This window comes from Eleutherodactylus coqui, chromosome 13, assembly GCF_035609145.1.
Source record: "Eleutherodactylus coqui strain aEleCoq1 chromosome 13, aEleCoq1.hap1, whole genome shotgun sequence".
NCBI classification, from domain to species: Eukaryota; Metazoa; Chordata; class Amphibia; order Anura; family Eleutherodactylidae; genus Eleutherodactylus; species Eleutherodactylus coqui.
Window position 1 is genome coordinate 33,839,946 of NC_089849.1, and position 24,391 is coordinate 33,864,336.

The 24,391-nt window shown below is 45.0% G+C and overlaps 2 protein-coding genes across 3 annotated transcripts in view; both read left to right on the top strand.

The window, feature by feature from the left end:
- ANKRD60 (ankyrin repeat domain 60) lies at positions 1-9,356 on the top strand. Its single transcript, XM_066588095.1, has 4 exons — positions 1-242; positions 2,066-2,196; positions 3,704-3,869; positions 7,839-9,356. Exons 1-4 carry the CDS (start codon positions 29-31, stop codon positions 8,279-8,281), a joined length of 954 nt encoding a protein of 317 aa, XP_066444192.1. The 5' UTR covers positions 1-28; the 3' UTR covers positions 8,282-9,356.
- NT5C3B (5'-nucleotidase, cytosolic IIIB) overlaps positions 8,354-24,391 on the top strand; it is a 25,085-nt gene continuing 9,047 nt past the window's right edge. Inside the window, exons 1-6 of one of the 2 annotated variants that reach the window (XM_066588097.1) lie at positions 8,354-8,394; positions 18,939-19,037; positions 20,033-20,102; positions 20,436-20,482; positions 20,860-20,945; positions 24,216-24,305. In XM_066588097.1, coding sequence (XP_066444194.1) covers positions 18,969-19,037; positions 20,033-20,102; positions 20,436-20,482; positions 20,860-20,945; positions 24,216-24,305 — 362 coding nt within the window. In that variant the 5' untranslated portion in view covers positions 8,354-8,394; positions 18,939-18,968. Of the gene's footprint in view, positions 8,395-15,280; positions 15,493-18,938; positions 19,038-20,032; positions 20,103-20,435; positions 20,483-20,859; positions 20,946-24,215; positions 24,306-24,391 lie in introns of those variants that run through there. The other variant, XM_066588096.1, reaches the window with a different exon arrangement.

Genomic DNA, 24,391 nt, shown 5'->3' on the forward strand with positions numbered 1-24,391 from the left:
ATACTGATACTTTGTGAGCCGCTTCTGGATGGCCTCCCAGGGGAAGGTTAGGTCCGTGCACCCCGCGACCGGCACCGCTCGTGGTGAGCTCTTCACTGTGAGGGTGCGTCTGCAGGAGACCGGCGAGCAGTTCTCGGTGTCCGGGTGCAGCTCACGTATGAGGGTGGGAGAGCTGAAAGAGAAGCTGGAGCTGCTGGCGGGGATCCCTACACACCTGCAAACACTGGCCTACCTGGATGATGGTGAGTGATGGGTGGACCTGCTTTGCATATAAATGAGCTGTAATACCAGGCTTAGCCACAGACAATACTGGCGCTGTGGCAGACAACAAAAAAAAATTCAGACAGTTTCTTCTAATTCCATAATATCCCTTTTATAAAGCCCTTTAATTTGGAGCACCTACCAATGTTCTAAAACAAATGTGTAAAACTTAAGGCCCACGGGCCAAATAAGGCCGCCAACTCACTTTATGTGGTCCGTCGGCCATGCAGCAGCCTAACAGGCATTCCACTCACCCAGTCTGGTATCTGCATGCACTGCCCTGTACACAGCGCTGCCACCAAGGGGAGAGGTCAGTGGTCACAAACTCCACAGCGGCTGTCGCTGCCAGAATCGGAGCTGCAGGGTGGGTGAGTGGAATACCTTTAGGGATGCTGCGCAGCCAGAGGCCAATAGGGGGATGTCAATATTACTACTGGGGATTCTGTAGGGGTCACATATAACTGCTGGGTCCAATATAGGGGTCACTATTACTACTAGAACCACTATGGGGGACTCTACTACTGGAGCAACCATTATTACTGGAGGCATGATTACCATTGGGGCAAGAATGGGGTGACCCAATGACTATTGGGGCCACTATGGGTGACCCAATGACTATTGAGGACACTATGGGTAACCCTATGACTACTAGGGCCGTTATGGGGGGACACTATTACTACTGGGGCATTATGGAGGTCACCATTACTACTTCAGCCCCTATGGGGTACCCTGTGACTACTGGGGTCACTATTTTTATACAATTTTACAATTCCAATTAGCCCTTTGAAACAATCCATAAGGCTGATGTGGCCCTCGGTGAATATGAGTTTGATACCCATGTTTTGATAAGGACCAAGGTTATGGGGCTGGGCACACCCCAAACTTTTACCTGGGGGGTCTACCAGCCATGTGGAGTGCATACCTTTATTCCTCTTACAATCGTTTGACGCACTCGTATGTTCATGTAGCAAAATCTGCACCAGACTCTGACTTCAATGGATCTACTTCAGAAATCCGCACTTTTAACCCCTTCCCTCGCAACACTTTCTCCTTTTTTCATTTCTCAACTTTCAAAAATGTATAACTTTTTTATTTTACGGTGACCTCATTATATGGGGGCTTGTTTTTTGCGGGACGAGTTGTATCTTTCAGTAGTTCCATATATTATATCAATCGATTACTACAATACCAAACTTATATCTTTTTTTTTTTGCTGTACTATTTTTATTTATTTTTTCAAAGATATTGAATTTTTTGAAACTACTTTTTGATCGCTTTTTATTGCATTTTTTTTTTCTTGGAGACAGAGTGACCAAAAAAGCGCCTCTCTGGCATTCTTTATTTTTTTCTTCGGACGACTTTCATCGTGCGGAATAAATAATGTTTTAGTTTGATAAATCGGACTTTTACTACTTTTTTTTTTTATTCTATAATTAGTAAAACTTTATTGATCTTATTTCAACTTCTCTTTTAGTCCCCTGAGGGGACAACAACTTGCGATGCTTTGATCACTCCTGCAGATTGATGTAATGCCATAGCAATACATTATACTGCGATCGGGGATGGCTTGATAGGCGATCTGCCATGACAGCCCTGGGGCCTTTTAGAAGGCCCCCGGCTGCCATGACACCCGCATGGCTACCTGCGATCTCATTGTGGGGAGGGAACCCCGAACATCCTTCAGGGGATTTAAATTGCTGCTGTCAGAATTGACTGCGGCATTTAAAGTCTTAACAGCTTCGATGAGCCGCGGTGCGTGTGCGCGTATTATAGGCTAACACCGTACCAAACTTTTTTCTTCTAGGGGACATGCCGAATACTTCCACATTTGAGTTCAATGGAATTATTCCTGGAGGAAAGCTATCTATGAGCGTCTGGCCGTATGATGATTTGACTGATCTGGTAAAGTTTGCAGCAACTGGAGATTTAGCCAAGGTACTTCTAGCTAACGGCTATGAAGGGTTATTAATGATGCAGCCTGCTTTGGACCTAAGGACGCAACAATTTTAGGGAATTTTCATTTCCACCTCTCAAAAGCTATAACTTTTTATTTTTCCGTTGACACGGCCATATGAGGGCTTATTCTCTACGTGGCGAACTGTAGTTTTTATTTGTACTATTTTCGGGCACATATAATGAACTGTATAACTTCTATTAATTTTGTTTGGAGGGCAGGGTGAAAAAACACCAATTTTGACAATTTTTTATTTGCGGTATAAGGCTGCCTGTCCACGGGCGTTGCGATATCCCGTAGCGGTTCTCCGCCGCCGCCCGGGAGCAGGAGCCAGCAAGACGGATCTCTGCGGTGAGGCTATCTGACATATAGGCTGACCGCGGAAGATCGCAGCAAATCGCAGCATGCCGGCCGTGAGCGGAGAATCGCTGTGTTTCTGTGCTCGTGGACAGGTGGGCGCTCCGTGCATTTCCCGTGGCCGGATTATCGCTGCGGAGAACGCAATGCAAAAAAGCCCGTGGACAGGCAGCCTTATTGACTTGATATGTTTGTTTTTTTGCATCAATTTATTTTTATTTTGCATTGCTGCATTAAAATACATATTTGCTGTTGTTTATATTGGTATGACGTATTTTGATAACTTTTATTGTCCTAGGCAAAATAAAAAAAAAACATTTCAGCTCCTTATTTTGCTTTCTTCTTTTAGTAGCCTTTGCCATGAAGGTTGTCATTGATATGGTGATACCAAACTTGTGTATTTTTTTTTTTATTCCCTTTTTTTAAACAGAGGGAAAAGTACTTTAAAATTAGTTTACCCTCTTACTCCTTTTTGCGTTCTTGCTTTTTTTTTTTTGTTTTGTTTTTTTTTTTACTTTTTTATTTTTATTTTTTATATATTAGTTTATGCCTCTGTAGCAGACTTGAACCTGCAATCTCTTCACTCAGATAATACATTGCAGTACTTTTGTACTGCAGTATATTATCTCTAATCAAGTGATCACTGGCAATGGCAGACCCAGACACCATTGACTGGTGTCCAGTTGCTATGGCAAGCTATCATGCCTCTGCAATTACATGGCACAGGACTGATGATCATACAGAGGGAGGGGAGGGGGAGGGCGATCCCCCACTTTCTCTGAAACTCGTACATGCAGCAATCAACATTGACAGTGGGTATTGGGGTTGTCACTGATCCTCAATGTTGCAGTGGGAGGTCGGCTGTCAGTTGCAGCCGGCTACCGCTGTGAATGGCATGTGCTCACCTACTGAGCCCCCATCATCCATGTGCCTTAAATATATGGCATTAAACCTCAACCCCCTTTCCCCATGATGTATGTGTATGTTATAGTGCATGAAAGGGTTAAAGGGATTTTCTATTGATCAGACCTTGATGATCTGTCCTAATGATCAGCCATTAGTGGACCCCTTTTAAGTTCAGCAATGGCTGCCTCTGCAACAACATAGTAACATCATTCAATTTTTCCCCAGCTGAAGAGTGTGGGGGGCACTCCTGATTCTTCATTCAGCACTGAGAATTCCTTCCGTTTGAACACGAAAGGGAAGAAGGAGTGGTTGGCTGCTCGATCGGGCGTAGCCCTGTACATCGCAGCCCACCGCGGGCACCTGCATGTGATACGATACCTTTTACGCAACGGTAAGATGATTGATTTGCAGTTTGTTGTCCTCCATAAATTGCATGGGATTCATTCAGATAGCAGGATGGTTTTGCCAGTTGATTGGCTTAGCATCTTAAAGGGGTTAAGATAGGGATAACTTTATGATTGGTGGTGGTCTCACCACTGAGACCACCACTGATCCTGAGAACAGGAGATCCTTGTCCTCCTCCTCAATGCAGGGGTCACTTCTCCCACCCACCATGCATGAGGAGCCACCACTCCATTCATTTCAATGGGACTGACAGAAATTTCCAAGCACTTGTACTCGGCTATCTCCAGCAGTCCTGTTGAAATTGAATGGTACCACATATGCACGATCACTGCTCCACTCAATTTTCTCCTTACTGTGGAGGGTAGAGTCAGCCCGTAGTGAGGAGGAGACAGGATACGGGAACCTTGTTCTCGGAATAAGTCATCAATATGAGATCTGTGGTTGGCCAACTACTAGCACCCCCTGCCGATCAGCTGTTTGCAGGAGCCATGATGCCATGGTAGTAGCACAGCTCCCTATATTGTTCGGTGGGCTCAAATGGTATTGCAAGTTCATTCCTATTCTATGGGACTCGGCTTGCAGTACCGTTCACACTGTGGAGCCTTCGTTCTCAGTTTAAGTGGTGGATCCGGAGGTCGGAACCCCACTGATCATAAAGTGATGAGATATCCTATCAATATGCCGTGACTTTATAAGATCGGGATAGCCTTTTAAAAGATAGCAATCCTGAATGGGGGTCAGTCCTCCTATTAAATGTTGATTTTTTTTTTTTTTTTTTTTTTTTTCGACGCCAATTTAATTTTTTTTCATCAATTGCACCCAGTAGGATAAATTCTGTATTTAACCTGACCAAATACTTTTTATCAAGTTTCTCCATGTTTTAGAGAGATCTAATTCAAACCAATTTATTCTCCTGTACTTCATTCCTAGCTCCCCCTATGCCTAGTAGGCAGCAAAGACTGCACATGAATAGAAAGTTTATAAACCAAGCCGGAGACATCCGGCCCTCCTCTGACACCGACGTCAGTGATGACGCGCCATCCCAAGCCTGGCACAGAAGCTAAGGTATCTCAAAGAAACAGCACATCACTGGAACTCACAGTTTTGGAGAGAGGCTGCGTCATGTGACCAGGAGGAGGGAACGGTAGACTTTAGAAAATGTTTTTTAGCCGTTCGCGACCCTTGGTGACACTAAAGGCGAGCTCCCTCTATGTTTTGCAGTGCTTCTTTCAGTTGTGTGATATCCATGCCAGTATCGGCTCTGACAGTATCAGCCATTGTGTTTTTCGGCTGCTGATTTATCCAGGCATTATAGATGTCTCTAGCAGCTCTGCTCGTATTACATGGCCAAAATCTGTGAGTCTGAGCTCGGCCATCTTACCCTTCAGTGACATATCAGGTCTTATACGATTCAGGACTTCTCTGTTTGTTTCTCTTACTGTCCAGGGCATATGTAGCAACTTTCACCACCAGCACCACAGCTCCAACACATCAGTCCTCCTATCGGCTTTTTTCGCAGTCCAGCTTTCACATCCATACATGGCTTTGGGGAAAACGGTGGTTTGCACTATCCTGCGTTTAGTTGCTATACCGATATCCCTACTTTTCCAGATTTTGTCCGTGTTTAGCATCGCGCTTCGCCCCAAGGCTATCCTACATTTTATCTCTGGCATAGATTCTCCAGCCTGGTCACTTTTTGAGCCAAGGAAGATGAAGTCACGCACGCATTCTATGTCCTCATTGTCATTTGAATTTGGCCATTTTTTGGAGTTGTCATAATTTTAGTCTTCTTTAAATTCAGTTAGAGGCCCATTTTTTCACTTTCAGTTCTAATCTTATATTTCAGCTGCTTCAGACCGGCTTCTGTTTCTGCAGGCAGAGTTGTGTCATCCGCATAACGGAGATTGTTGATGTTTCTGCCACCTATTCTCACCCCAGTTTCCAATTCGTCTAGGTCCATTTCATACATGATCACTTCCGCATATAGGTTAAACAAGAAGGGTGAGAGGCTACAGCCCTGTTGGACGCCTTTGCCGATCCCAAACCAATCTGTCCCCATACTGTGTTCTCACAGTGGCTTCTTGAATGGTATAAAGTGATTTTATCAGCTTGACTAGCTGTGCCGATACGTCTAGCTCTTGTAGGGCCTGCCATAGTTTGTCATGGTCGACGCAGTCAAAGGCCTTGATGTAGTCAATGAAGCACATGTAGATATTCTTTTGGTATTCTAGAGCTTTTTCCATGGGCCATCACAGGTTTGCAATATGGTCGTGGGTGTCGCGTCCTTGCCAGAATCCTGCCCGTGTATCAGGGAGCGTCGCTTCAAGTACCGATCTCAGTCTTTCCTGTGTAATTTTGAGAAAGTGTGTGTGTGTGTGTGTATATATATATGTACATATATTACAATATGATTGCTGTGGCAAAACAGGGGCAATAGATAATACAAGGTCCTTATTGGAAAACTTCTTTAAAGGGGTTTTCCTTGGGATAGGTCATAAATATCAGATTGCTGGGGGCCCACTGCTCGAGACTTTCCATTGATCAGCAGTTTGAAGAGGCTGTAAAGGATTGCACTTCTCTATAGAATATATACTACCAAAAATAATTGGACACCTGAGCAGGAATGAAAAGTTGTTTTTATTTCCATATTTGGCCTTAATGACATCAGATACTTTCTGTGGCATACTTTCTACTAACATCTGATACACTTCAGCTAGTATTTCCCTTCATTCATCCTACAAACATTTGGTCATTTGGTGAGTTCTCTTAAGGCCTGTTTCATACGGGCAACACAATATCGCCCCGAGAAAATCGTGGTTCGTGCGATATTGCTGCTGCAAAGCATCGCAAATGTGAAGGAACCCATAGGAAAGCATGGGCTTCACATACATGCAATCTGTCGCAACGTGAAAAAGTCGTGCGGCTTTGTCGCCCGTGTGAAAGAGGCCTAAAGAAGATGGACACTGTTCATATTTCCTGACCTGACGTTCCAATTCTTCCCAAAGATGTTCAGTAGATTTCAGGTCGGAATCTGTGCAACCAGTCGAATCGTGGAACATCCATGTCCTCAAACCAACGTAAACTACCATTGGATTTGTGACGAGGCACGTTGTCTTGTTGGAAGTATGGCCGACCATTCCCAGAGTATTGTCACATTGCCGTCAGCAAAATATTGTCTGGAATGTCAAAGTACACCTCCATGATCCTTGTTCTTATCACTACAATCAACGGACTGAGACTATGCCACGTAGAACATCCCCAGACCATAACAGAACCTCCAACGTACTTATCTGTTGTACAACACACTCAGGTAAAAGGTGTTCCCCGGGCGTCCTCCATACCTAGGTATGTCCATCTGATTTGAAAATGCAGTTCCGTGATTCATCGCTCCATAGAATGTTCTTTCATTGCTCAACTGTTCAATGACCATACTCTTTGCACCACTGTAGATAAGCTGATGATGCATCTTCTTCGGGAGAACTCACCCCACATTTGAAGAATGAATGGAGGGAAGTATCGGCTTAAGTGTATCAGACATTATTAGAAATTATCCCACTGACAGTACACAACATCATTGGGGCCAAAAGAGGCCCACTAAATATTAAACGAGATGTCTAGTAGTAAACTATTGACGGCCTATCTTCAGGACAGGTAATCAATAGTAGATTGGCAGGCTCCGTCACCCAGAACCCCTGCTGTTTGCTGGTCTAGCACGTTTGTGCACAGAGCTGATTTCTGCAGGAAGCAGACAGCTCCTTTTCTTACTGCAGTGGTCAGACTTGGTATTGCAGGCCAAGTTCCTATCAAAGTGAATGTGAACTTGACCTGCAATACCAAGTCAGGCCATTGCAGTGGGAACAGAGCCGTCTACTTCCTGTAGAAATCGTCTCAGTGCACCTCTGATCTAGTTTCTAGTGATCTCTTTGACTACATTGTATCTTTTTCTATTCTTTAGGATGTGATGTGCAATTTAAGACCCATCTTGGAAATACTCCTCTTCATGTCGCAGCAGCTATGGGCAACTACAACTGTGTAGATGAACTGTTAGCTAACGGAGCACAGACACAAGCCGCCAATAAGAAAGGATACACAGCACTGGATGTGGCTGGAATGTGGGGTCACAAGAAGGTGCAGCGTAGGCTCTTCCTTTATCAATGGGAAGAAAGAACAGCCAATGTGTCAGTCAAGACTCATCTTGACCCCTCTGAACTTTTTGCTCATCAAAAATACGACTCACAATTGAAGACTTGGTGGAAAGGGTCTCATGCCAAACATTACATGGCTAATCTGATCCAGTATCCAGAATTCAAGGGATCGCACTTAAGTGCCCCCCCAAAAAAGACCCAAGTTAGAAAAATACAAAAAAAGACAAAAGATGAAAATGGAGGAGCCCAATGACCAAGAACGGAGCCTGTTGACAAAATGACTAGAACAATACCCAGCTCGGTGGTGAGAATCACATCCTGAGGAAGAGATGATGTGCAGTAGTAGTAGCACATCTTGCCATCTCGGTAAGTTATCCCCTATGCAGAGGGGATAACAAGATATGGGATAACTTGCCGAACAGTGGGGTCTGACCACCACTGTTTCCAAGAAATCATACATGGCAAATCCCAAAACTTTGACAGTTGTGGTCGTTCATGCACGTCGCAGAGCCATTGAATTCAATGGGACCGCAAAAGATAGCCAAGTTCCAGCGTTGGGCAGCCACTGGGTCCCAGTGAAATGAATAAGATCACCAGATATTGCTGAGTGCTTGAACCCACTTATGTTCTGCACTTCCTGTGGAAGTTAATGGTGCGGTAGCACACATGTGTAGCCACTTTTGTCAAACTTCAGGTACACACCAGGGCCAACTTCAATCCCTTTAAGGTCTGCAGTTGCAAGTTAAAGTAAAGGCTCTTTCACATGGGCAAATAATTGGGCATGAACATTCTTCTGAATGTCTGCTTGCCTGATCATAGGCAAAGCATTCCTCAGCTGATTGGCTCATCTTTGTGAGTATAAGATGCTCCATCATCAGCAGTATGTCTTCCGCTAAAAATCAGGGAGGTGCTGTTGATGTATACTATCTGTATGGGGATAAATGATCATAGTAACAATCATTTGTCCCCATACTAGCAATAATCTGTCAGTTAACAACCCCTTTGAAAGACGTTGTCGAGGAATTGAATTGTGGACATGCCCCCCAATGCTAGGCCCTACCCACTTAAATAGAAAAAAAAGTGTTGAGGCCCCACTGTAAAAGTGCAAGTTTTGTTCACCAGAAGTCTGGCATAAAAGCAATAATGAATATGCCCCACTGATTAAATATCCACAGAGGAGGGAGAGAAAGTAAGTGAACTTCTGTATTAATGACTTTTAGAGCTATTTAGCAAAAAGTGTTTATGTTAAGAGGATGAGATTGTGGGTTAAGAAGTGTGGGTTTCACAGGTGCTTTGCCCATTAAATAAAGACACACCGAGCCTGGTTACTGACACGTCTATTCTTCTTCCTGGTTAAGCCACCTTCTCACACAGCAAAAAACATTTGTAGCTGATACTCCACCCAGCAGAGGCTTGCAGTAGCCATACAATCCTGCTGAATGTATTGACAAGATTATGCAGCCATTGGTTGCTGCAATGTGGGAAAGGTGTGTGTGTGTGTGTGTGTGTGTGTGTGTGTGTGTGTGTGTGTGTGTGTGGAGGGGGGTGTCGGCAACAAATGTCTTTTGCGGTATGGCAACAGGGTTGTAGTGGGGCTGCAGCTGCACATGGTTTTCGCTGTGTGGTAACACAGCCTGAGTGTGCACCAAGAATGGTGTTCATGGGAGGACACCACAAAGCAATTCCCATTGTGGCATCTCTCAGGTTCGCCCAAGACCACCACTGTGTTCCAAAGTGCTTCTGGGAAATGCTCTATAAACAGAGGAGACAAATCTGGAACTTTATAGCTCAATTGCACATGGCTGTTTGGATATAAAAGAAAACTGCACACCAACACCAAAACCTCATCCCAACTTTGAAGCCTGGTGGAGGGAGCATCACGGTTTAGGGCTGCTTTGCTGAGTCAGGGCCCGGATGCCTTGTGATCACTGAGGAAAAATGAATTCTAAGGTGCATGATAACTTTTTATAGGAGAACGTAGAGGAACCTCAAGCTGAAGTGATGTTGGGTTGCAATATACACAAGTAAATCAGGCAAAGAATGGTAGAAAAAGATTAGTCTTGGAATGGCGCAGTCAGATTTCAGTTGCACCATGCTGATAGGAGGTCAGAATTTGGGTCAAGCAGCATGAATTGATGAACCCTTCCTGTCAGGTGTCAACAGTTCAGGCTGGTAAAGGTGGAATAATGGTGTGGGGAATGTTTTCTTGACACAACAAAGTCCTCTGATATCTTTGGATGGATACCATGACAAATTGTTGGGTTCCTAAAGGCCAAAGCAGGTCCAACCTGCTAGATGAGTGTTTTTAATGAAATAGCCATTTGGTGTAGCTGTTGTGTCGTTACACAACAAAACAAGGTGAGCTCCATTCTACCTGTGTCTAATGGGCAGTGATGAACGAACTTTCAAAAAGTGCAGTCAGTTTGCCAAATTTGGGCAAAAAGTTTGGTTCGGTCCAAATTTAGTTGAAACTGGATTGGAACTTCTTCAATACCCCTAAAATGGGTGTACAACACTGTCTAAAAGCCATAAAGCCCTGTACGACTCTTAGGTCATCTAGGAGTGTATCCAAGTACTTCTGAGCTGTTTTTAGATAATGTTAATGAAGCCCTTTTTTGGGCTACATTCACAAAGGTCAGCGCAATATCGCGCTTTCCAATGTGTGTTTTTAATTCAAAAACGCCTCGCATCACTTCTGTGAAACTTTAATTCTCAAGTGCGTGTGTCAGGGCGTCATATGATCGCAGGTGTTTCCCATTCAATGGGAAACATTGCATCGCACTCGCATGCATATAGCACGACATGCAACTGCCATGCAATGTCTTTTAAGGTCCCATTGAAAACAGTGGGCAAGGCGGTAATGACGAACGATGGAACATGCCACAATTTTTAGCATTGCTTCAAGGGAAAAGAAATCGTTCATGTGAATAAGTCCATGCAAAAGAATAGAGTTCATATTCATGCGAGTTTTGTGTGTTTTCGCAATGCACAAAACTTGCACGAGATTCTCGTTAGTCTGAATAAGCCCTTAAAAGAAGAATTTTAGCAGGTTCAGCCAAGCCGAATAGCCCGAGGTTCAAGTTCGTGCAAATCTGAACTTTTAGAAAAGTTCGACTGGAAGCCGGGTTCAGCTGTTATTGTTCGCTCAGCACTACTAATGGGGTATATCTTCTCCCATCTGGAAATACTATACAAGTAAGCGCTGTGTCTTATTTTCTATTCTGGAAAACTCGGTGAAGAACATGTACAAGGTTTGAACTTTTTAAGAGGAACATCACTAAGATTATTCATGCATCTGCCTTTTGGGTCTTCCGTTCTCACGATGGGTGTGGGTCCCAGCAGTTGGCCCCTGACAATCATAAATTATCCATGATCCTGTGGATAGATCACTTTATAACTCTGCACAACCCATTTAAGTGTTCCTCAACAGAAAAAAGTTTTTATATACTCCCACGCACCTTTCTCAAGAGAAAAGCTGTCTGAGAGCCCTGGGACCACCTCCTTTGGATTTCTTGGGCCAGGCAGGGATATTGATGTCTATTCTACTTTTGGTTATAAGAAATCATGTGTTTAGTAGTAACATACACCTTAAGGCGTTAACATATGTCAGTCATTACAAACTAAGCCAATCATGAGTTTTTATGATTCCAGGGGGCGTGTATTCCTGTTACTGCGTAATTTGGGGTATATTTGTACTGTGATGATAATAAACCAGAAGCGTACTGATGGTTGACCAACATGGTGTCAGACTCAGTGACCCTGCATGCATGCATTTCACAATGATTAATTTAGAGCAGTACAGTGAAGTCTAGAGTAAAGCCTTTGATTTTTCCTATAACAGGGAACATTTACAAACTACTTTAGGATAGAATTCTGGTGTAGTAAAGTCACAAATTTTTTGTGCAAGTCACTTGCACAAAAATTTTGCACCTTTTCTTATTTCTGCGCTGACCTCGTCACTTTTGTGAAAAGTGGGAAAGGCATGAAAGTGGATGGGGCTTGTCTTGAGGGGTGTGGCCGCCCTGGACTGGCAGATTTAGGTATAGTTTAAGGCAGAAACTGTTGTAAATTATACCAGAAATCTATGCCAGCCTCTAGATGACGTACATTTCTGTGTTGGCACCTGGAGGAACTTATATGTGAACAGACATGAGCCTCCTCATACATTAATCACATTATGTGCCATCGTACATTATACTAGTACTTTTGTAGGGAATGCCAGTCTTAATAAATTTCCCTCAAAAGTGTGAGAAAAATAACTTGGACATTCATAGCATGATGCTGGTGGAGGCCAACGTATCACTATTATGAAGGACAAAGACAGCAAGGGCCATTGGCAAGATGCTGTACTCTATGAGGACATATATAAGCACCGAACAATAATGACAAACTGCTATTCACCAGAGCTGTGTAGTCCAGCTGATGGCAACACCATTCTTTCCCACACCATCTCCCTTTCCTACCAGTCTTCTTATGCTGTTTAAGCCCTTAGATGCCACGGTCAACAGCGATCGCAGCATCTAGGGTGTTTGACAGAGGCAACGTCACCCCCATCAGCACCCCGGAATGTATTCGCAGGATGTGTTCTCATGGCAGCAGGGACATCCACCCATCTTGGAAGCAGGGCCTAATGGGATGCATATCAGTGTAAAGCTGAGGTCTGATTGGTTGTTGTGTGTTGGGATTAAGATAATTTTGATAAATGAGGTCTCTGTGCATTAAATAAATGCAGTATGGCACTCGCACTTTTAGGCCAGTGTGTGGCCTATTGATCCAGGGATTGCATGGCACTATATAGCGGTATACTGCTGTATGAAAACGGCGTTATTAGGAGTGTGAAAAATTTGCTGTGGCGCATTATGGGAGCAATGTATTAAAGGGTTGGTGATGCCTGTACATAGGGCACAAGACCAATGATTGGCTGCAGTGGTCATGTGGCTGTACAGCATGTCATCACTGAAGCAAAATAAGCAAGGAGCAACGAAGGATTTAACTTGGTTGCGATGGGCAACAAAGACTGTCTTGATAAATGAGGCCCAGTGTCCGTAGTGCCTCACATATTGCCCTATGGCTAGCATCTGGCAACAGCAGATGTAAAATTGTGGCGTTCTTTCCAAAAACACTGTATGAAACCACGCTGACGAAACACTCACACGGGCGTATTTTCTGTTCGTATTTTTACTAACCCAATATGGAAAGCACATGGACCTATTGGACTAAATCCATATATTCAAGTGTTTGTTTTTTTACATAGACCGATGTTGCATGTAAAAAAAAAAAAAAAAAATTGTAACATGTTCTGTTCTGGTCCGTATTCACAGGCCAAAATCGCCCATTAAAGTTTATGGGAGCATAAAGAAAAAAGCAAAGGCGCATTTGCATCTGTGTTTACTGCGGTTTTTTTTTCACTTTGCGCACCCCGTTTTTTTGTGGGTTGTGACAAAACTGACATCAATTGTGCCATCTTGCTTTTTTTTTTTTGCGTTCATGAATAACGGATGCAACATGGATGCAAAAAACACGCACGCAATGAAAAAGTTGCGTTTGTCATGGACTGAAATTGCATACACTCCTGTGAGTGATCCCTCAGGCTGGTGTCGCCGTCTTTCTGGCATTTTTGAGGCCCCATTCACACGAGCGTATGCGTATTTATGCGCTCATAAGCGTAGTGTTGTGGCAGAACAAACTGCTTTTTTATACATCTGTGTATTTTAACGTACTTTTTGCGGGCGCAAAGCATGTTCATTTGGATGCGCCAAAAAGATGCATCGATTTAAATGGCTAATTAGTCTGAGTCCCAGAAGTGTTCTTTTTCCAGTGGGATTACGAGCGTATCACGCATCCCCCTAGCGTTTTGCATGCAAATTTGCGCAACCCCCATTGAATTCTTTGGTGCAATTTCACATGTCGCCCATATGCAATTTAATTAGGTATGGATGCACACATATACGCGCACATAGAGAACAATGGGCTCTATCTCGCGTATATACGTGGCAAAATAGGGCATGCGATCTTTTTTGCGTTCGCGTATTATGCAATGCCGACACCCTAATGTGAGCGGAACTGCGTAAGCACCGTAATTTTTTTTGCCTGCGAGTTACTGCATATCACAGGGGCGTACAGAGCCCGCATTATACGTGGTAGACACACGGTTGTGTGAGCCTGGCCTTAGTGGCTGCTTTTCTCCGTTTTCCTGCGTTTTTTGGTGTCCGTGGTGTTTTCTCAACATTGCAGCTTGGTCTGCGTAGAGCGTATTTCCTGCTGTTTTCTCATAGACTTTGTCCGCCTGCACACGGGCAGATTTGCATTGCAGATTCCGGAACAGGGGCGTCCGCTTCCGAATTCCGCAGCACATGCCGCCCGTAGCATACTATGGCAAAACACGATTTCCTCTACGCAAGCGTTGCCTAGTGACGGTGCGGCAAAAAATCTGTACTGTGCATGTGCAGCGGCCGTCACATCCGCAGCACAGATATGAAGACGGTGGACAGGCACGCTGGGGTCACCGACCCCGGATGCGGAATCCGAATTGGCCGTGTGCAGACGGCTTTCTCTATAGAAAAAAATGCCCAAAAAACTCAGGGCTCCTGCCCACGGACGGACATTTGCCGCAGATCCGAAACAAATAGCGCCCATTTTCTTGAAGCTGTTTTCCAAAATATTTAACATTGGTGTCTGTGGGGGGGAGCCATGGCAAACAATAATTTCGTACTTGGCAGCTCTCCGCTGCCACGCTGTGCCCTTGCTACCTCCATGGTCAGTCTCTATACATTGACTGCTGCGGTTAGTCACCCATGTAGCCGCAGCAGCCAATGTCAGGCGGCGAGTGACGCCTCATAAACAGGCCAAGGCCTCCGCCGCAGAAGCCAAGGTTACCTGTTTATAGGTCGTCAATAAGAACAGAGACACGGTGACGCTACAGAACATGTGATGTGGCGCTGCAGCGGCGCTTCGGCACAGCAGTAACTTTTTTAATGCTGAAGAATAGACTGTCTGAAGTAGGATCTAGGCTTTGATACTTTTTCTTGTTCTAGCCTTATGTCGGGGAGGGGACGCAGGTAAAAAAAAATGCATACAAAAGTTCCTTTACTCTAGAATGCCAACATAGCATTGGTAATTACAGGTCTGTAACCAACAAAATGGCTGACAGCCCCATCCAGCGACAACAAATCGCATCACCGGAAGTAGTGCATGTGATCCGGAAGTGGTGTTCAGTCTCCTGCCACCGTGCGTGGGATATACGTATGAGGCACGTGTGTGGAATCAGCCGCCTCGTATAGGTGGGGGTGCATCTGCCACCAGAGGGCGCTTGTGCTGTCTGATAGTGTCTCTATACTGTACTCGCCGCATCCTCATAGATTTCTATACTCTGCAGTGATACAGCGAGCGGGAGTGCGCAGGCGCGTCCGATCAGTGCTGACTGCCGGTGTCTGTGCTGTGTACAAGCGGAGGAGGAACATGCTGGTGAGGGTTATGTAATACTTATGTGTGCAGTCACTATATAATGTACAGTCGGTATATACTGTATACTCTATATTGTACAGTCAGTATAGTGTACCTTTACTGTATGTTGTATCCTCAGTATATACTATACAGTTGGTGTATAGTGCACACACAGTGTGTTGTACAGTCGGTATATACTCAGTGTATATTGTGTATACTGTACAGTCGGAGTATAGTGTACCTTTACTGTATACTCGGTGTATAATGTACAGTCACTGTACGTATTCTATACTATAGTCACTGTATATACTGTACAGTCACTATAATGTATACTCTTTGTAGACTGTACAGTCGGTGTATAATGGCCCGTCAGTATATAGTGTATACGGTACCATCTGTGTATAATGCCTGGTCTGTGTATACTGGGTGTATAATGGCCCGTCAGTATATAATGTATACGGTACCGTCGGTGTATAATGTCTGGTCCGTGTATAATGGCCCGTCAGTATATAATGTATACGGTGCCATCTGTGTATAACGCCTGGTCTGTGTATACTGGGTGTATAATGGCCCGTCAGTATATAATGTATACGGTACCGTCGGTGTATAATGCCTGGTCTGTGTATACTGGGTGTATAATGCCCGGTCGGTATATAATATATACTCTTTGTAGACTGTACAGTCTGTGTATAATGTCTGGTCCGTGTATACTGGGTGTATAATGGCCCGTCAGTATATAATGTATACGGTGCCATCTGTGTATAACGCCTGGTCTGTGTATACTGGGTGTATAATGGCCCGTCAGTATATAATGTATACGGTACCGTCGGTGTATAATGCCTGGTCTGTGTATACTGGGTGTATAATGGCCCGTCAGTATATAATGTATACGGTACCGTCGGTGTATAATGTCTGGTCCGTGTATAATGGCCCGTCAGTATATAATGTATACGGTGCCATCTGTGTATAACGCCTGGTCTGTGTATACTGGGTGTATAATGGCCCGTCAGTATATAATGTATACGGTACCGTCGGTGTATAATGCCTGGTCTGTGTATACTGGGTGTATAATGCCCGGTCGGTATATAATATATACTCTTTGTAGACTGTACAGTCTGTGTATAATGTCTGGTCCGTGTATACTGGGTGTATAATGGCCCGTCAGTATATAATGTATACGGTGCCATCTGTGTATAACGCCTGGTCTGTGTATACTGGGTGTATAATGGCCCGTCAGTATATAATGTATACGGTACCGTCGGTGTATAATGCCTGGTCTGTGTATACTGGGTGTATAATGGCCCGTCAGTATATAATGTATACGGTACCGTCGGTGTATAATGTCTGGTCCGTGTATAATGGCCCGTCAGTATATAATGTATACGGTGCCATCTGTGTATAACGCCTGGTCTGTGTATACTGGGTGTATAATGGCCCGTCAGTATATAATGTATACGGTACCGTCGGTGTATAATGCCTGGTCTGTGTATACTGGGTGTATAATGCCCGGTCGGTATATAATATATACTCTTTGTAGACTGTACAGTCTGTGTATAATGTCTGGTCCGTGTATACTGGGTGTATAATGGCCCGTCAGTATATAATGTATACGGTGCCATCTGTGTATAACGCCTGGTCTGTGTATACTGGGTGTATAATGGCCCGTCAGTATATAATGTATACGGTACCGTCGGTGTATAATGCCTGGTCTGTGTATACTGGGTGTATAATGGCCCGTCAGTATATAATGTATACGGTACCGTCGGTGTATAATGCCTGGTCTGTGTATACTGGGTGTATAATGGCCCGTCAGTATATAATGTATACGGTACCGTCGGTGTATAATGCCTGGTCTGTGTATACTGGGTGTATAATGGCCCGTCAGTATATAATGTATACGGTACCGTCGGTGTATAATGTCTGGTCCGTGTATAATGGCCCGTCAGTATATAATGTATACGGTGCCATCTGTGTATAACGCCTGGTCTGTGTATACTGGGTGTATAATGGCCCGTCAGTATATAATGTATACGGTACCGTCGGTGTATAATGCCTGGTCTGTGTATACTGGGTGTATAATGCCCGGTCGGTATATAATCTATACTCTACAGTCGGTGTATATTTTATACGCAGTCTATAATATACAGTTATTTCCCCATTGATCGGCCCGCCATCTTCCCCGGCAGGACGGACGCTGCACTTACATCGCATGAACATATCCCTGTCTGCGCCAAACTGTATTCTCGTATACGAACCTTTCTGACTTTTACCACATAAAACATCCAATAGGCTGAGAGCGCTCGGTGCGTCAGACAATATGGCAGCCGCGCGATAATACGGCGAGTGTGACCGATACGGCCGCTGAGCGTGCGATATCATTATTAGCATTATGTTGTATTTTCAGCTACACGTCTTCACGCGGCGGGATGCGACTTTTCAGCGATTCCAGTCACGTTCTACTTGCCTCCCCTCGGCGGCGGTGTGCGTACGCTGCACCAGATAGATGCCGGATTAGTATATATTACGGTTTATCAGAAAAGACGCCCCAGAAATTCCTCTTCTGAGAGCCGTCTGTTGCCCATAGCAACCAATCACAGCGCAGCTTTAATGTCTTCTACTGCTGAGGTAAAATGAGAGCTGCGATGTGATTGGTTGCTATGGGCAACAGACCTGTTCTCTCAGAAGAGTGTGGTGCCGGTTACGTTTCCGTGGCCACGCTGTATAAGAGCTGCCATGTCTGCTGACCGCCTCCTAATGGAGCTAAAGGGACTATCCAGCTTTCCTGGGCAAGATATGAACAAGAATGTTTCCATTCACTGACAAGAAGCGGAGATCTTGAAGAAAAGTGCGTTCAGAAGTCACAGAACTCTTCATCATTCGACGATTACTGGGGTTTCTGGGTTTTTATACATGATGACCAGTCGGGGTCTAACCTGGGACCCCACAATTACAAGAACGCACACAACACTTTTGAAAACGCGTAACCCGCTACTGCAGCTCCGCCATTGTTCTCAAATTGCCGTCTGTTCGTAGGTCATATGACATCTATGGAAGACCCTTGTTTGGGATCGCCTCTTCACAACCCCATCTAGTGCAGCCTACAGGAGCGGAGGACCACCATGAGACCAGAAATGTGGGCGTATTGTGCCCCTCTCTATATACTGGCATCTCGGCTAGCGGGTATTTGGACCGGACTCTACACACTGGCGCTGATGGGGGCGCAGCACTCACTGAATTGTACCTGTGGGACGACCACTACACATAAAGGGGGCTATCTCATGAAGCCGGTCTCATTAGGGGAAGCTGCAAGTGGCTACAGATTCCTCCGGCCACGTGGTGGCAACCAGAGCGGGCATCTTTCCTCTAGTGTGTCTCTACATTGTAGACCCCTCTATACGTACTAGTAGGGTGTACGGACTGCGGTGGTCTTCTGCTGTTAGTGGTTAATGTACTGGTTCCATCCATAGATCCCTGAGCTGAGTAAGGACTCCGTCCGCATGAGGGACCCCGACAGAGTCCGAGAGCTGATCCTGGCCTTACAGAACGGGGGGGACAAGAAGTTACAGGTAAGTTACTTCCATCCAGGATGGTACAGAACGTGACCACTTTATTAGAGCCCCCACCTACGATTGGTGCTTCCCTGTATGGAAATTCTCCCCGTGACCCCGGAGTGCGGCCTAAAATCACGGGACAAGTTTTCCATGGATCAGTCTCATGTGAATCCATACTAGATGGGAAAATGCAGTGACTTCCAGCGAGGCCCGGTCATCGGTGCTAGACAAGCCAAGGCTGGGATTTCACGGCCAATTGCGCGGGGATTACTCCTGCAGCAGTGCAGAGAGTATAAAGAAAATGGTGTGATCAGGAAAAAACAAAAACATCCAGCGAAGGGGATCCTGTGGGCTTATACAAGTGATTAATGAAAGGGGTCACAAGGGGATGTCAGGAATCATTCTGATGAACAGGCAGTGCACAGTTCAGCAAACTGCAGCTGAATACGACACTGGTGCTCCAACTAACATGTCCAACTTGTCATTCATTGGCATGGATGGGCTATAACATCGCCGTTCTGTCTAAGAGAAGCAGAAAGAGGAGACTGGTGGCAAAAGAGCACACAAATTGTATCAATGAAATACATCCCCTGGTCAGATGGATCCAGATTTCTGTTGAACCGTGCTGATGAGAATTCAGAATTTGGCACAGGCAGCATGAATCGATGACCCCTTCCTGTCAGCTGGTAGAACATGTCAGCACTTTCATCTAATATGCAGCAATTACAAGAAGCTTCCTGTCCGCAGGGGCCGATATTCATCACCTGGTCCAACGCTCTACTAGATGGGGGTCTCATAAAGGGGTCATTCAGTGTATGTGCAGCATGGAGGGGCACATAAGAAAAAACACAACTTCAGTTATTTAGGTCATTATTAGGAATCTGTCCACTTTGGCATTGTATAATGGCACAGCTATTTTTTCTTCTTTTTTATACACTAGGTGGCGCTATTTTCAAAGCATTTAGCCTCTTTTTCTACCTGTTTCACTTCTGTCATATTCCACTTTACAGGTGATCTCTGATTTTGACATGACCCTAAGCCGCTTCCGGTATAATGGCCAGAGGAGTCCTACCTGCTATAGTGAGTATTCACCTGTCTCCCCCTACTGTGTTTCCCTGAAAATAAGACAGTGTCTTATATTGATTTTTGTTCAAAAAGGATTAACTTTTTTTACATGTATAGCTGCCTGGGCACTATTTGCATTGACTTTTTGAATTAACTGTTAGCAGGGCTTAATTTTGGAGTAGGGCTTATATTTTAAGCATCCTCAAAAAGCCTGAAAAATCATTTTGCATCCTCAAAAACTCTGGAAAATCATGCTATGTCTTATTTTCAGGGAAACGGGGTACTAGCCTTGTGTAACGTTCTGTAGTACAACCTGCCAGATATCTCATAGCATCTCTCCCTATATAGATATTATCGACAACAGCAAGATCATCAGCGAGGACTGCAGGAAGAAGGTGGGTCATAGCATCACCTGTGCGTTTAGGATGGGTGTTACGTGGAATCCCTTCCCCTGTGTAGCCTGAATCTGCATTCGGTTGTTGCACATCGAAGTCTCACATCAGTATGAGATTATCAAGTATTACATCCCCGCCACATTCAGGGGCTGAGCGGCAATTAGGTAGCGGCCATGTTTTTTTGTTTTTTTTTAATCTTTTTAAATGTCTTACAACTTTTGTAGCTGTGCAACTTTTTTAACATCTAGCACTCAAACCCCCTCGGACATTGGTGTAGACCAGGGGCTGTCAAGTAGGGACAACCCCTTTAAGTGCAGATCTTCATCCATGCTACTTAGATTTGTACAGTATTTTCATATTCCTTATTCTCCCTCTAGTTAAAAGATCTCTTTAACACCTACTACCCGCTTGAGATCGACCCAAATCGGACCAGTCAGGAAAAGTTCCCTCTCATGGTGGAATGGTAAGGTAAAAAGTCAGCTAAATGTTATTGCGTGTCAAAAAGCTAACTTTGAATGTTCACTACAGCAGGATTGGAAAGAGCAATGTTGTAGTATAAAGCATGGGGGAAACAGCAGCAGTCTGAGCCTTAGGTGAGACAGAAGGTCAATTTCAGTCTGTTATGTTGCAGCTAATTCATAGTCTTAAAGGGGTTATCCTACCGAAATCACTTCTCACCTAGGTCATGTATGATTGCTGGGACCCCCAGGGACCATAATCACTAATGACCTCAAGTCCTCATAGTGAATGAAGTGGTGGAACTGACAGATGTAGCTGAGCACATCACTCAGTGTCTCCTTCGACAGTGAATGGGGCAATGGTCATGAATGCGGATTGCCACTCCATTCACTAGCGGGGTGCATTGTTCTCATGATCCCTGGGGCTCCGAGTAGACGGACCCTTAGTGATCATGCATTTTGTTTTGATTGCTGTTGGTCACCTATGATAGAAGACCCTCATGCTGCAAAGGGTTAATAGTTTTGTCAATTAACAAAATGCAAAGTGAATGAACAAAAGAGAAATCGAAATCACATCAATATTTGGTGTCACTACACTTCACCTTCAAAACAGCATCAATTCTTCCAGGTACACTTGCACACAGTTTTTGAAGGAACATGGCAGGGAGATTGTTCCAGACATCTTGGAGAACTAACCAGAGATCTTCTGTGGATGTAGGCTCGCTCAAATCCTTCTGTCTCTTCATGTAATCCCAGACAGACCTAATGATGATAATAATGAGATCAGGACTCTGTGGATGACATGTCATCACTTCCAGGACTCCTTGTTCTTCTTAACTCTGAAGATAGTTCTTGGGGACATTGGCTGGATGTTTGGGGTCGTTGTCCCGATGGAGAAAATATTTGGAGCCAATGAGACGCCTCCCTGGTGGTACTGCATGATGAATAAGTATCTGCCTGTATTTGACCAAAATTCAATTTGCTGAAATGCAACCCCAAACTTGCAAGGAACTTTCTCCCCCATGCTTCACTGCTGCCTGCAGACACTCATTATTGTACCACTCTCCATCATGCTTCACTGCTGCCTGCAGACACTCATTATTGTACCGCTCTCCATCATGCTTCACTGCTGCCTGCAGACACTCATTATTGTACCACTCTCCATCATGCTTCACTGCTGCCTGCAGACACTCATTATTGTACCGCTCTCCATCATGCTTCACTGCTGCCTGCAGACACTCATTATTGTACCGCTCTCCACCATGCTTCACTGCTGCCTGCAGACACTCATTATTGTACCGCTCTCCATCATGCTTCACTGCTGCCTGCAGACACTCATTATTGTACCACTCTCCATCATGCTTCACTGCTGCCTGCAGACACTCATTATTGTACCGCTCTCCATCATGCTTCACTGCTGCCTGCAGACACTCATTATTGTACCGCTCTCCACCATGCTTCACTGCTGCCTGCAGACACTCATTATTGTACCGCTCTCCACCATGCTTCACTGCTGCCTGCAGACACTCATTATTGTACTGCTCTCCACCATGCTTCACTGCTGCCTGCAGACACTCATTATTGTACCGCTCTCCACCATGCTTCACTGCTGCCTGCAGACACTCATTATTGTACCGCTCTCCACCATGCTTCACTGCTGCCTGCAGACACTCATTATTGTACCGCTCTCCATCATGCTTCACTGCTGCCTGCAGACACTCATTATTGTACCGCTCTCCACCATGCTTCACTGCTGCCTGCAGACACTCATTATTGTACCGCTCTCCACCATGCTTCACTGCTGCCTGCAGACACTCATTATTGTACCACTCCCATCATGCTTCACTGCTGCCTGCAGACACTCATTATTGTACCGCTCTCCACCATGCTTCACTGCTGCCTGCAGACACTCATTATTGTACCGCTCTCCACCATGCTTCACTGCTGCCTGCAGACACTCATTATTGTACCGCTCTCCATCATGCTTCACTGCTGCCTGCAGACACTCATTATTGTACCGCTCTCCACCATGCTTCACTGCTGCCTGCAGACACTCATTATTGTACCGCTCTCCACCATGCTTCACTGCTGCCTGCAGACACTCATTATTGTACCACTCCCATCATGCTTCACTGCTGCCTGCAGACACTCATTATTGTACCGCTCTCCACCATGCTTCACTGCTGCCTGCAGACACTCATTATTGTACCGCTCTCCACCATGCTTCACTGCTGCCTGCAGACACTCATTTTTGTACCGCTCTCCACCATGCTTCACTGCTGCCTGCAGACACTCATTATTGTACCGCTCTCCACCATGCTTCACTGCTGCCTGCAGACACTCATTATTGTCCCGCTCTCCAGCCCTGCAGCGAACAAACTGTTATAGCTAAATATTTGGCTCATCAGTCCAGAGCACCTGCTGCCATTTTCCTGCACCCCAGTCATTTAGCCTTGTTTTGGCTTACTGGCCACAATTCTTTCACGAAGACCACTTCTGGCCAGACGTCTCCATACAATAGATGGGTGTACCTGCGTCCCTCCTGTTTCTGCCAGTTCTGAGCTGATGGCACTACTGAATAGCTTTTGATTTCGAAGGGAAGTAAGCATGATATGTCTCTCATCTGCTGCACTAATTTTCCTTGGTCGACCACTACATCTACGGTCCTCAACATTGCCATTACTTTGTGCTTCTGTAGCAGGCCAGAGTGGGAAGGGAGTGATGTGAGTGGTAGATGTTCCTTTAAGCCTTGTCTTGGTGGCTATCACTACCATCTTCCTAAGGAGGGCTGGGCTGCAGGGGGCTAAACAGGGGTTTTTGCTTTGATGGTACTGGACTGTTGCTAAATTTTTATCGTGACGCCAGTGCTGATTTAATGTTTTGTAAAAACACCAGACAGAGACTGAAATCTTAATGCAAACAGTTGTTTAACATTTTACTTGGCATAATTAACGTGGGGTGCGATACCCCCTTATCACAGCAGGCGGTGTCCTCCTCATTATCCAGGTTTTATCTCCTTACCCCTTGATGCATGAGGCTTACACTCGTCTCTGTAGTATGGTTGTCTCATCGGTGCCCTTCACATGTGTGACTTGCTCCTACATTTTGTTCGTTCACTGTTCATTTTGTTAATTGACAATAATAAATTATTAACCCTTCTATTTTTGGAAGAATTCTTACTTTGCAGCATTTTTCCACACCTGCCTAAAACTTTTGCACAATACTGTAGACTGAATGGCAGTTTTTTCTTGTCCTGACCTGCCTGTCTCTTCCAGGTGGAGTAAAGCTCACACTCTGCTCTGTGAACAGAGAATTGAGAAGCAGATGCTGTCGCAGGTCGTGAAGGAGTCTCAGGCTAGACTGAGGTAGGGTAATGGTAGTAGTGCCGCTACATTGACGACGTCCTGCTCCACTTCCTCCCTTTAAATGTCCTCATTCGTGTGTTTTTCAG